The sequence below is a fragment of the Pseudochaenichthys georgianus genome, chromosome 15 (assembly GCF_902827115.2).
Source record: "Pseudochaenichthys georgianus chromosome 15, fPseGeo1.2, whole genome shotgun sequence".
NCBI classification, from domain to species: domain Eukaryota; kingdom Metazoa; phylum Chordata; class Actinopteri; order Perciformes; family Channichthyidae; genus Pseudochaenichthys; species Pseudochaenichthys georgianus.
Genome location: NC_047517.1, coordinates 22,726,816 through 22,740,427, shown reverse-complemented (window position 1 = coordinate 22,740,427; position 13,612 = coordinate 22,726,816). Strand labels below are relative to the sequence as shown.

At 44.9% G+C, this 13,612-nt stretch overlaps 1 protein-coding gene across 1 annotated transcript in view; it reads left to right on the top strand.

The window, feature by feature from the left end:
- Positions 1–9,197: 9,197 nt before the first annotated feature.
- The window catches only part of lrrc1 (leucine rich repeat containing 1), a 28,880-nt gene continuing 24,465 nt past the window's right edge, over positions 9,198–13,612 (top strand). The window contains exon 1 of the mRNA XM_034100264.2: positions 9,198–9,794. Coding sequence (XP_033956155.1) covers positions 9,636–9,794 — 159 coding nt within the window. The 5' untranslated portion in view covers positions 9,198–9,635. The remainder of the gene's footprint in view (positions 9,795–13,612) is intronic.

The window sequence follows — 13,612 nt, the reverse complement described above, 5'->3', positions numbered from 1 at the left end:
CCTTGGAGAGGGTTGGCTGTATGCCCTCATGGTAAATTACATTTTCCTTCCACAAGGGGACCTCTGTTCTGAGGGCTGAAGGTGACCTGACCTCTGCCCTTGGAGAGAGATACCATTTATTTATTTTTGGATATTAAAATGAGGCAAAAGCTATCATTGGGCCTTTCTTATTTCTCTAATTTCCCCTCCTCGAATCCTCGGTCCTCCGGTAGTGTCCCGGAAATGGTTTTTGGCCCGCCATGTTGAAGGACATCTAATTTCTCTAAATGCACATCGAGGACCGAGCGTTGAGGAGGCTCTCTGGAGGAGCTATAATCGAGGATACACTGATGGGTCCTCCACGGCTCCTCCGCGGATACATTTCCGGCAACAGTGATGTTTAGTCGTGACGCACAGCTGGACTTATCTCAGACAATGACAGCTCTGCATGCATATATGTATATATGTACATATATATACATATATGTGTATATATATATATATATGTGTGTGTGTATATATGTCTGCATCTGTAGCCTGTTATTGTCTCATTATACCGCACTATGAATGAATTAAAAGTAAATATATAAGTCATCATGAACACACTCTGAAGAACCAGCACCTTACCGTGGTAGAGAGGTTTGTGTGCCCTGATGAACCTGGGGGCTGTGTTGTCTGGAACCTTGTGTTCCTGGTAGGGTCTCCCATGGCAAATTGGTCTCAGGCAAGGGGCCAGACTAAGATTGGTTCAAAAGACCTCATGAAAGGAAAAACAAGAAGTGAGGATACCCGGCCCGGAGGAAGCCCGGGGTCCCCTTCTGGAGCCAGGCCCAGAAGGAGGACTCGTCGGCGAGCGTCTGGTGGCCGGGCTTGCCACGGAGCCCGGCCGGGCCCAGCCCGAAAAGGCAACGTGGGCAACACCTCCGCTTCTCTGTCCCGCGGGCCCACCACCTACGGGAAACATCGATGGGGTCGGGTGCGCTGCCAGACGGGTGGCAGTGAAAGCGGAGGGTCTCGACGGACCAGACCCGGGCGACAGAAGCTGGCTTTGGGGACGTGGAACGTCACCTCTCTGGGGGGGAAGGAGCCGGAGCTTGTGCGGGAGGTGGAGCGGTACCAGTTGGATCTGGTTGGGCTCACCTCTACGCACAGCGTCGGCTCTGGAACCTTACTTCTGGATAGGGGTTGGACTCTATTCTTCTCCGGAGTTGCTCAAGGTGTGAGGCGCCGGGCGGGTGTGGGGATACTCACAAGTCCCCGGTTAGGTGCTTCGTTGTTGGAGTTTACCCCAGTGGACGAGAGGGTCGCCTCCCTACGCCTGCGGGTTATGGGGGGGAAAACTCTGACTGTTGTGTGTGCTTATGCACCCAACAGCAGTTCAGAGTATTCGGCCTTCTTGGAGACCCTGGAAAGAGTCCTGTATGGGGCTCCTGAAGGGGACTCCTTAGTCTTGCTGGGAGACTTCAACGCACATGTGGGCAATGATGGAGACACTTGGAGGGGCGTGATTGGGAGGAACGGCCCCCCTGATCTGAACCGGAGTGGTGGTTTGTTACTGGACTTCTGTGCTAGTCATGGATTGGCCATAACAAACACCATGTTCGAACATAAGGATGCTCATAAGTGTACGTGGTACCAGAGCACCCTAGGCAGAAGGTCCATGATCGATTTCGTTATCGTATCATCGGACCTGAGGCCGTATGTTTTGGACACTCGGGTAAAGAGAGGGGCGGAGTTGTCAACTGATCACCATCTGGTGGTGAGTTGGGTCGAGTGGCGGGGGAAGCCTCTGGATAGACCTGGTAAGCCCAAACGTGTAGTTCGGGTGAACTGGGAACGTCTGGAGGAGGCCCAAGTTCAGGAGGCCTTCAACTCACACCTCCGGCGGAGCTTTTCGGGCATTCCTGTGGAGGTTGGGGACATTGAACCAGAGTGGTCGGTGTTCAAAGCCTCTATTGCCGAAGCCGCGGTGGGGAGTTGTGGTCTCAAGGTCTTAGGTGCCTCAAGGGGCGGTAACCCTCGAACCTCCTGGTGGACACCGGTGGTCAGGGAAGCCGTCCGACTGAAGAAGGAGGCCTTCAGGGATTTGTTATCCCGGGGGACTCCCGAAGCAGTTGCAAGGTACCGACAGGCCCGAAGGGCAGCAGCCTCATCCGTGGCCGAGGCAAAGCAGCGGGTGTGGGAGAAGTTCGGAGAAGACATGGAGAAGGACTTTCGGGCGGCACCAAAGTTGTTCTGGAAAACTGTCCGACACCTCAGGAGGGGGAAGCAGGGAACCATCCAAGCTGTGTACAGTAAGGATGGGACGTTGTTGACCTCAACTGATGGAGTGTTGGGACGTTGGAAGGAACACTTTGAGGAACTCCTGAACCCGACAACTCCGCCCTCTATGTTAGAGGCAGAGCTGGAGTATGACGGGGGATCAACGCCAATCTCCCGGGGGGAGGTCACTGAGGTCGTCATACAACTCCACAGTGGCAAAGCCCCGGGGGTGGATGAGATCCGCCCGGAAATGCTGAAGGCTCTGGGTGTTGAGGGACTGTCATGGTTGACACGTCTCATCAACGTTGCGTGGAAGTCGGAAACGGTACCGAAGGAGTGGCAGACCGGGGTGGTGGTCCCCCTTTTCAAAAAGGGGGATCAGAGGGTGTGTGCCAATTACAGAGGCATCACACTACTCAGCCTCCCCGGGAAAGTTTACTCCAAGGTACTCGAAAGGAGGGTCAGGCCGATTGTCGAACCTCAGATTGAGGAGGAACAATGCGGATTCCGTCCTGGTCGTGGAACGACGGATCAGCTTTTTACTCTCGCAAGGATCCTGGAGGGGGCCTGGGAGTACGCTTATCCGGTCTACATGTGTTTTGTAGACTTGGAGAAGGCGTATGACCGGGTTCCCAGGGAGTTACTGTGGGAGGTGCTGCGGGAGTATGGGGTGAGGGGGTCTCTACTCAGGGCCATCCAATCTCTGTACTCCCAAAGCGAGAGCTGTGTCCGGGTCCTCGGCAGTAAGTCGGACCCATTTCCGGTGAGGGTTGGCCTCCGCCAGGGCTGCGCTTTGTCACCAATCCTGTTTGTAATATACATGGATCGGATTTCGAGGCGTAGTCGTGGGGGGGGGGGGTCTGCAGTTCGGTGGACTAAGGATTGCACCACTGCTTTTTGCAGATGATGTGGTTCTGATGGCTTCATCGGTCTGCGACCTTCAGCACTCACTGGATCGGTTCGCAACCGAGTGTGAAGCGGCTGGGATGAGGATCAGCACCTCCAAATCTGAGGCCATGGTTCTCAGCAGGAAACCGATGGACTGTCCACTCCAAGTAGGGAATGAGTCCTTACCCCAAGTGAAGGAGTTCAAGTATCTCGGGGTCTTGTTCTCGAGTGAGGGATCAATGGAGCGTGAGATGGGCCGGAGAATCGGAGCAGCGGGAGCGGTATTGCAGTCGCTTTACCGCACCGTTGTGACGAAAAGGGAGCTGAGCCGGAAGGCAAAGCTCTCTGTCTACCGGGCCATTTTCGTTCCTACCCTCACCTATGGTCATGAAGGATGGGTCATGACCGAAAGAACGAGATCGCGGATACAAGCGGCCGAGATGGGTTTCCTCCGCCGGGTGGCTGGTGTCTCCCTTAGAGATAAGGTGAGAAGTTCGGTCATCAGGGAGGGACTCGGAGTTGAGCCGCTCCTCCTTCGCGTCGAAAGAAGCCAGTTGAGGTGGTTCGGGCACCTAGTTAGGATGCCACCTGGGCGCCTCCCTAGGGAGGTGTTCCAGGCACGTCCAGCTGGGAAGAGACCAAGGGGTAGACCTAGGACCAGGTGGAGGGATTATATCTCTTCGCTGGCCTGGGAGCGCCTTGGGATCCCCCAGTCAGAGCTGGTTGATGTCGCCAGGGAAAAGAAAGTTTGGGGCTCTCTGCTGGAACTGCTACCCCCGCGACCCGACCACGGATAAGCGGGAGAAGATGGATGGATGGATGGATGGATCATGAACACAGTCCTGCCCATCAGACAGAGGGCTGATGTGCCTCCTGTCATCATTAACGGACGTCTCTTTAAAATGACCGCTCAGAGGAGAGGATTTCTCATTTCTATAACCGCCTGCTGCTTCCCCTCCTCTGTCCTCGGTTCCCCTCCTCCTCGGCTCCTCCGCTCGCATCTCCTGTGGGCGGGACTAAGACACGAGGATAGGAGTCGAGGAGGGGAATTTAGTGAAATGAGAAAGGCCCATTGAGTCTTGAGGAGTTCATTTTTACTTGTGCAGGATGTGATGAGTCAATTTTAAAGAGACTCCAAAACATTTGTTCACTGATCAGGAATTGGACACATTCCTGCATTTGGACCCAAAGTAAAGCTAAAGAGGATTTAAAAACCATGGGGAGTCACGTTAGCATGGAGGGATTACCAACTGGGCAAAGCGTGTGCACATACCCAGGGGCCCCACAAGCCCCAGGTTCACTGTGCAGCGCTCAGTTATACTGTATATTGTTGACACTTTGTTAATGACTACACAGCATAACTTATGTGCAATATTAACATTGGTAAGAGAACAAGAGGGTCCTTGTGGCAAAATCTTTCTTCAAGATCATTATTTCAGCTGATATTGTGCTTACATGTGTGCACTTTAAATCTGTCTAAGTTTAATAACAAAATCACAAGGTCAACTTAAGACCATGTAATATTCCATCATATAAATACCGTTTAAAATACAAAGTGGGGAAGAAAATGTCAAGTTGCATTTTTTTTTTAAAGTTTAAATCCACTTTGAAAACAAACAAACTAAAGTACTAAATATTACCAGCAAAATGTTAATGTTGTAAGCTGAGATGGAGCTAACAACTGTTGTTTGGTAGGTATTTAATAATAGCCACAAAAGGATAGGCCTGATCATTCCCAGCAGCATGCTGGACCAAAAACTTACACCACATTTAGTAGATTTTATGACATTTCTAATTTACAAACGGACAGAAAAAAAATCATATTTATCCTGTTTTTCAGGTCTCAGGCTCGAAAATGACATTCCCAGAACAAATGACCATATCTTCCCTTCTAAAAGGGTCAAATTAATAATCTTTTTTCTCAAAGCAAGGTTTGAACTGGTAGAAGTGTCAGAATCAATATCGATGTTTTTATTTTAAAGTAAATTCAGATTTAACACAGTAAAAAAATGTAAATTATTGTGTCCGTTCAAAAAGTTTGTTTTACTTATAGTGAAAACCACCCTTGAATGATGGGATGGTAGACTAAAAGCTTTAGGAATCCAAACTACAACATATAATAAGTACCCTGTATCAAGATTGATGCAAAACAAGTGAAATTTGACCTTTGTAGAGAGATTTAGCACAAAAAAAACACTTCTGGGGTCATTTGGGTGGATTTGACCTATCTCTGGCCCCCCTTGTTCGATTTTGCTGATTGACATCTCTTTCTAACCGTCAGAGCCAATGGAATCGAGGGGAACTCCCACATACTCCTTATTTGGTAATGTGTGTGTGTGAGACCAACCCAGTCTCACAAAAAAACGTGTAATAACTACGTTGGTCCACAACGTAGGACGTAGTATTTCTACAAAAACGCCTCTGAAATTGTAAGATCCCTGTATACGTTTCTTTTTTCACCATTCATTCCAATGGCTGGCGTCTGTCATGTGATCTTCACATTTCTCCCTGCAGAAAAAAAAACATGGCCGAACTTCGTTTTATTCTCGGTGTAAAATGCCTATTTTAAAGTTAGTTTGGCCATTAAAATGCCTTTTGATGTCATTTGATGCGAGAAATATTAGTTGTTATTTCAGATTATGTGTGCAGTGGATGTACATGATCTTTAGTTTGCTAGTTATTACGAAGATTACTTCAGGAAATGGTGTCTATACAACGTTTTCATTGTTACCAAGGTGTTAGGGATCCTGCTATCGATATTATTTCTGTTATGTTGTGTAACTGTTTAATGGTGTAATTGCTACCCCCTTCCCCGTCAATGTATAGTGTTGGTCCACAGCGCAAACGTATTAGTTTACCAAAATCCGCATCTAAAATTGTGGCATAGATATGTTATTTTCCCCTGTGCAATTCTCCATTTACTCAACAATAACACATAATTATCCTTGTGTTTATTTATTTGTTTGATTAATAAACACAAGTTGGAGTCCTTCAGGACCGAGGGTCAGAGCAGCTCATTTGCTTTACAGAATATTACACCCGGAAGTAAGTATTCTCTCCGCTTCGCTTGACAAACCTCGTGATAGTCCTCAAGCTCTGTGATTGGAGAGTGTGCCGAGCGTCGAACAGCACTTGAAATGGGATGGAACCACGGCAGACTGTCCAAAACTGGATTTGAACGGGTCCACCCCGTCCATAAACCTTAGAAAATCTTGAAATCTTGAAAGGGATGTGCAAAATAGTCATTATATACAGTCTTTAATGAACTATTAGTAGAGAATAACAAGTAATGAATATACTTTATAGGGATCCTATTAATATCTAATAATACAAATAATGAAATTCAATAACATGCTTTAACCACTAGGTGTCCCTTTATATCAGCTGTGCACGTTTATGGTGTAAATACAGCCTATCTACCAATTGGATCAAATATAAAAGTGAGCCGAATTAGTGTTGATACTGCAAGGAGACGTATTGTGTGAAAAGAAATGTAAGATGTTGTTTAATGGCTGATATATTTATGATCCACGTCACGTTTTCAGTGTTTGCGGCAGTTCCTCATGTTTGTCTAGAAGTCTTCTCATCAGGGCTCTATAAATAGAGAACTACGGCAGATATGTAATATTTAATGCAGCCGAACCGTGTATTACAATGCCGTTATGTGATGACCTCCAAAGAGAAAAGCAAGCACACTCGGAATAAAGTGTTTTCGGTCTGTTTCCGGTATTTGTTTATGACGATGTGATGTGAGATGTGAGACTGGAATTGCACAGGGGAAAATAACGTATCTATGCCACAATTTTAGATGCAGATTTTGTTAAACTAATACGTTTGCGCTGTGGACCAACACTATACATTGACGGGGAAGGGGGTAGCAATGAAGATAACACCATTAAACAGTTACACAACATAACAGAAATAATATTGATAGCAGCGTCCCTAGCAACCACCTTGGTAACAATGACAACGTTGTATCGACACAATTTCCTGAAGTAATCTTCGTAATAACTAGCAAACTAAAGATCATGTACATCCACTGCACTAATCTGAAATAACAACTAATATTTCTCGCATCAAATGACATCAAAAGGCATTTTAATGGCCAAACTAACTTTAAAATTGCCATTTTACACCGAGAATAAAACGAAGTTCGGCCATGTTTTTTTTTTCTGCAGGGAGAAATGTGAAGATCACGTGACATAGATGCCAGCCATTGGTATGAATGGTGAAAGAAAACGTAGGGATCTTACAATTTCAGAGGCGTTTTTGTAGAAATACTACGTTCTACGTTGTGGACCAACGTAGTTATTACACGTTTTTTTACGAGACTGGGTTGGTGAGACTGCCGCTTAGCCAAGACCGGAAGCTGCGATAACTCTGGTGGCTACCATTAGCAGCTAATTTTTACCCTCCGATTTTTACATACAAATGGAATTATCGATTATAAATGAAAAAAATTATTTCCCAGAAACATTATCAACCTATGGATTAACCGATTCAGACGCGTTTTTTCTCGTTTTAATGCCATTGAACAAGTATTTTGATCAGATTGACAGCTACGGTGAGAGGATCTCCCGTAAAAGCTACTTAAAGGTACGTGTTGTGATGTCTGATTTTGCTTCCCCTGTCGCGAGTTCGGATCACTTAGTGATGATATATATACCTAAATAATCTGTGGAACCTCAGCTTTAATCGGATATATTGTATGTGCAGCTACGGTAAGTAATAAGGATATCTTTTATCTTGAGTTCTGTGCCAAAGTCTGTTAGCATTTTTCGCTCAGGGGTCATTTAGATGCTTCTTATGAGACTTGTGTTTTGTTTTGGTAAAAATGGTTTGTATCGTAAATTAGCTCAGATTATTCCCGTTAATCTGGTATAACACATTAATAGGTTCTTAAATATTAAGATCCCCTGAGACACAGTGTCGTGAAAAAAAAGGACCCGCCGAGGGGGTCCTTGGGGCTTAACAGGTTAAATATTTTGACACTGTTGTCATACGAGGAACAAGCTCTGTGGTAAATGTTTCTACATTATTATACAGATACTACAGCTGCCTATGTATACATGAAATCAGCATTATTATGAAATAATGCATAATCAGAAACCTATATTGTCAAAACAGTAGAGAAAATGTTTTAACATTATTAAAGATGATTCACAATAAATATACAAGGATGCAAATGTACAATTACAATTTAGGCCTATAGCAATAAATAACATATAGGATGTGAAGTACTTTTATGGGTGGCAATAGCTCAATCTGGAAGAGTTTTGGAACCGAAGGATTGCAGGCTCAAGTCCCCATAGGACCAAAACACTGACTGATTGCTGGAGAGGTGCCAGTTTACCTCCTGGGCACACGTCCTTGAGCAAGTAACCAAACCCTTGAACTACTCCAGGGTGCAGAACCATTGTCAGCTCTGCCGGGCCGCCCCTCCCTATGCAGATCACGCAGACGTGGGTGGGGCCTCACCTCGCGGATGGGACCTCATCTTGCGGAGGGAGCCTCTACTGCGTCGCACCTTTATGCGGCGGCAATTTGTAGACGCGTCACAGTTTCGCCGCCCCGTCCCGTCGACGCTCACGACACAGAGACAGAGGGCCTCATCATATCACTTTGCGTGAGGCCACAAGTTGGCCAGGGGCGGCCCTGCAGCTCTGACACCTCTCCACTATGCATATGTCATGTTTGTGCATGTGTGAATTTCTGGTTTATGTGTGTTATGTAAAGTAGTGTAATACACAGAGTGAAAAATTGAATTTCCCCTCAGAAGGAATTTATAAAGTAGTATGCCTTAATCTTATGTCCTAATATTAATCTTCAAAACACTTTATCATAAAGCTTGTTCGACTAAGTGTATGAAAATTACTGCAGATGTTCATAATCTCAGGATACACATTCATATATAGTTATATACAGTATAATCAGAAAACCCTTTTAAATTCCCTATAGACTTCTCAGTGTATTTCTCAATCCTCGTCAGGGTTGGATAAACACCGATTCGCGCTCAGCCAATCAGAAGCCGAGTAGGGCGGGTCCTCTACCAGGAGCGTGACGTAGGATTGGAATGAGGGAGTGAATGTTCCGGGTCAGAAACTGGACGGGAGAGGAAATTAACTCGGGACAAAACGGAAAAACGGGAATGCTACGCGCTTTCGCATGGAGATGTAGCGTGTGTTTAACACGTTTAAAAGAGGAGGTTTAAACAAGCCTAGTGACACGAGGAACCAGAAGAAAAAAAACAGGTGCCTACAAACTAACTAAAGAGACACAACGACGGAGAATTATTCCTATGTTCGTCGCGACGTTAGCTCGGTAACGCGACTTCACTTGCAGTACGAGTTTCGGTGTTTACTCGCCTGCTGTGAGTTTTGCTACACTTGAGTTTGACGGTGTATTTAGTCCAGGGCTGTCCCGCCATAGCAATCTGTTGCATCCCCCCTTCCTCCCCGCTGTTTGTTTATCGCACGGCTACGAGATTTCTCCCCACCTCCCCCGTGATGTTTCACTGCATACCCCTGTGGCGGTGCAGCCGTCATGTGGAGATGATCGATAAACGCCACTGCTCCCTGCTGTATGTGCCCGATGAGATTTACCGCTACGGACGGAGTTTGGAGGAGCTGTTGCTGGATGCCAACCAACTCCGAGACTTGCCCAAGGTAAGCAGAAAACCCGCTTCCGCTCACTCATGTTAATGGCAGGTTCAGATGCATGCGTATTTTTGGAAAGCTGAAATGCGTCCCTCCAGTTAAAGTGGTTCTGACACAGAGCTGCTAACTGAGCTGATCCGACATCCCGTGAGAGGCTGTGGGGACCTGGGGACTTCACTTACGCAAGATCAGCAAGGCAAGCACCGTGTGTAGGTGGAACATTTGCCTGAACTACACTTCCCACCTCAGGTTAACTAAACGCATAGCACAGGCTGGGTTTTGATCATGAAACATTCCCAGGTGTCTCCTGCATTCATGGCCAACCGCAAAGCTCTCACATTGCGTCTGATATCACAAGCCTGTTTGTGCATGCTGGGGTCAGGTGACCCTTTGCCTCTGAACATGACAGTTTAGTGTATGCAGAACACTTTTAATACCTAACCCTTTCAGGGAGTTTAGCAATATGGTCACAATCTAGAGTCACAATCTTCATGACTCACTAGGTCAGTATGAGTAATAGTGCTTATTTTTCTTCCTTGAGGGGAGTAATATTTATTTGATCTAGGAACTCCATCAGTGAAAAAAAAGACTCTTCTTGGGGTTAAAATACATGACATCCAAAAATCACAAAACAAGGACAATGCAAAAATATCAACAAAACGAAATCAGATATAAACATCAGATAAAGTAAGTGTATCTTTCACATTCATAATGATGACTCACAAGTAAATTGTGTGTGGGCCTTAACGATCAGAAAGGTACAGCTAGGGGTGAGCTTTGCAAATAAGCTTAAACTGTAAATGCACCTGTGTGGGATTGGTTATTCTACTCACTTGTACCTATAAGTAGACATAAAGTTAATGACCTATCGATTCTACATGATCCGCTGTTGAGCCATATTCGTAGGTACATCAAGTCATCTTTTAAGACACCCACATCAAGCTACACTTGACTGTAACCCTACAGACACAAGCACACTCTGCATCATATGCTGATTGAAGCACACCATCACATTAAAAGCTATGTAGGTGGTGTGTGAGGGTTCTCTGTTTGAATTACTGGCCGGCTTGATGCGGGGGGGCGGGGGATACACAAGACAAGCTGTCTTACTGGAGACCCAAGTCCTCTGGATTAAGGGGTACTTGTTAAAGGATTTGCAGGTTATTTCCCAGGGGCACGGATGGTTAATGTCGTATTTGTCTGTCAGGGCGTTATTACTGGAGCTCCTAGTTTCGACCTGTGGTGTCTTTTTGACATATAGCCTCGAGCTGCTACAGTCAGTTAAAGGACGGCTGACTTTAGTGGTTTTGTAGCATTTTCCCTTAGTTTCAGTCTGGAGAGGGTATTTTAAGCCTGAGAAATGTGTGCTCTCAGTGTAACTCTCAAAAGCTTCAAGTGCATTGGGTAATATATAAGGTCTTCTTCTGTGTGTGACAAGTGGACAGATTGTGGAATAAGGCTTGAGATAACTGAAGTCATGGCAGGTCAATGTAAAGCCGATCGGATTGAAAGACTACTTTGTGCCTCTGACATGCCTTTCTTCACACACTAATCACAAGTGTGTAATTTAAAGAAAACACCCCTCAACCTCAACCATAAATAAAACTACTGTGGTTGGCTGTTCAACGTTCAAGTAGTTTAAGTAGCATGATGATTTGTTTTATGTCTACGCTACGAAAGAAAAGAGGGCTGAAAGAGTATTTTTGGGCTTGGCATGTCCATAGAAATGTGATGGCACAGAGATAATGTGAGCAACCTCCCATGGCCATGTCACACTGCTTACTTTGTCCATTGGAGAAAAGCACAGGAACAGGTATTCTGACTGGAAACAAAGACAGCATTATGTGTTTTGTTGTTGCCTTGCTCACGCATTTGTATGTGCTAGTGTTTTCGAATAATAAATCATTGACCTGAATAGTTTAGTTCAGACCTATAAAACCATAAACACAGCAGATGGTACACCTGAGAAACTTGGTGCGGGTCAAAGCATACTTTCTTTCCATCAGCCGTGCCCTCACAGAGGTGACTAACAGGTGTACTCATTGTGACAACACATGATGACAGTTTAGGCATTGCTATGCTCCGTTCAGAAATATTCGAAGTATGTTCAGAGGGTATAGGCGTTGCGACATGAGAAACTGTTTATTGTGCTCTTTGGCATGTTACTAATGTCATCAATGCTTGCTAAGTGAACCCAAGAAACGTCGTACTGCATAACCCTTTGTCCAGTTCAGTGCTCGCCGTGTGGCCTTTTCACATTTGCCTCCGAGGTGACTGAATGGATAAACACGGACTGACCACTTACTATCGTAGTGAAAATGATGTAACAACGACACAGTAACACATTTCAAGTCAATCATTTCCACCAGCATGCAGAAAAAAACATGCACACAGCAGTTTTAACGATGAGGTGAAACAGCAAAGGTGTGTTTTTAATTATGAGGCAAGTTGAATTTGAGCTAGTTTTTCAATAGTCTTACAAAGAAAAATCATCTGACCACTTTATGGAGACGGAAAGCAAGGGTATATTTAAAAGGTTCATTTCTCAATTTCTTTCTTTACCTGTGTCTCTTTGATCATTAATGTATTCTTTTTGCTGAGGCTGTGGACCAAAATGTGCAAACAGTAACTTGTTTCTCTTTGTTTGTTCAAAGTTTCCCTTAAGCAACTAAAACTCAAGATACATATATATGGCAAACAGAAGTTGATGGCTTACTTTAAAGCTGTCAAACTACTGTAAGAAACTAAGTGGTGATAAGAAGAATAGAAATGCAAGACCTGCTGCTCCTGCCTGTTAGTCCAGTTCCTAGCTCTAGTGAAACTGTAACAGAGGTGTGGGTGGCTGTTTCAAAAACGATTGTTCATCTTTCCAACATCTGCAATGTATGTACCCATGCGTACTATAATTATTTCTAACGGCAACAATGATTCATAAATAAATGACTATCGATAGAGCAGCAATTTTAAAATCATATAATGGTTTCAGTCATTTTTTGAAGCAAAATATTTGAACTTTCAGCTTCCTCAATGGGAGGATGTGATGCTGTTCTTCATCATATATCATAGTTAACTGAACATATTTAGGTTTTTGACTGATGACGAGGAAAACAGGGCATTTTAATGCATCCCTTTGGGCTGTATTCAGTTTAAAGGGTACTAAATGATTAATTATGTGGATTAATGAATGATTAAATAAATTTTGTTTGCAGCACTCCGGGCTATATTTGAAACAGTCGGTTGAATGACTTGCCAAAAAGTAGGGATGCTCCGATCACCAATTTCGGGGCCGATCACCGGAATCAGCATCGGCCGATCCGATCGAGTGGGCGGGGCCTAAATGGAAGATTTAAACTTTAAATCTTCCATTTAAAGTGATGTTTAAAACTCAGTTAATGGGGCTCATTCACTGGAGCTTCCACAAACAACAATCAACTTAATTATTACATTCAAATGATGTACATTATTCAAGTTTACATTCACTTTGAATAATAACACGGGAGAAATGAGCGGAAGCGCTCTCTTTTCCTCTCTCCCTCTCTCCCCCTCTCTCTCCCTCCTGACAGCCTGTCAGTATCTCATGCAGCTCACTGATCCAGTAATGAGTTACCCAACAGTGAAGAATAAATATATTTATAACTAGTTTACCTTGTTCCAGAGGTAGATAAAATAGCTAAGTGTGTTAGGTCTAACTCTTGTGTGTTTCGCTCCGCTTACCGGTCCGGCGGGCGGAGCTGCAGGATTTCTGCTTCACACACACGTTGCATACCGCTATTTTACTGTCTTTTTCGGACACCTTAAAATAATGCCAGACCGGTGAAGCCATTTTG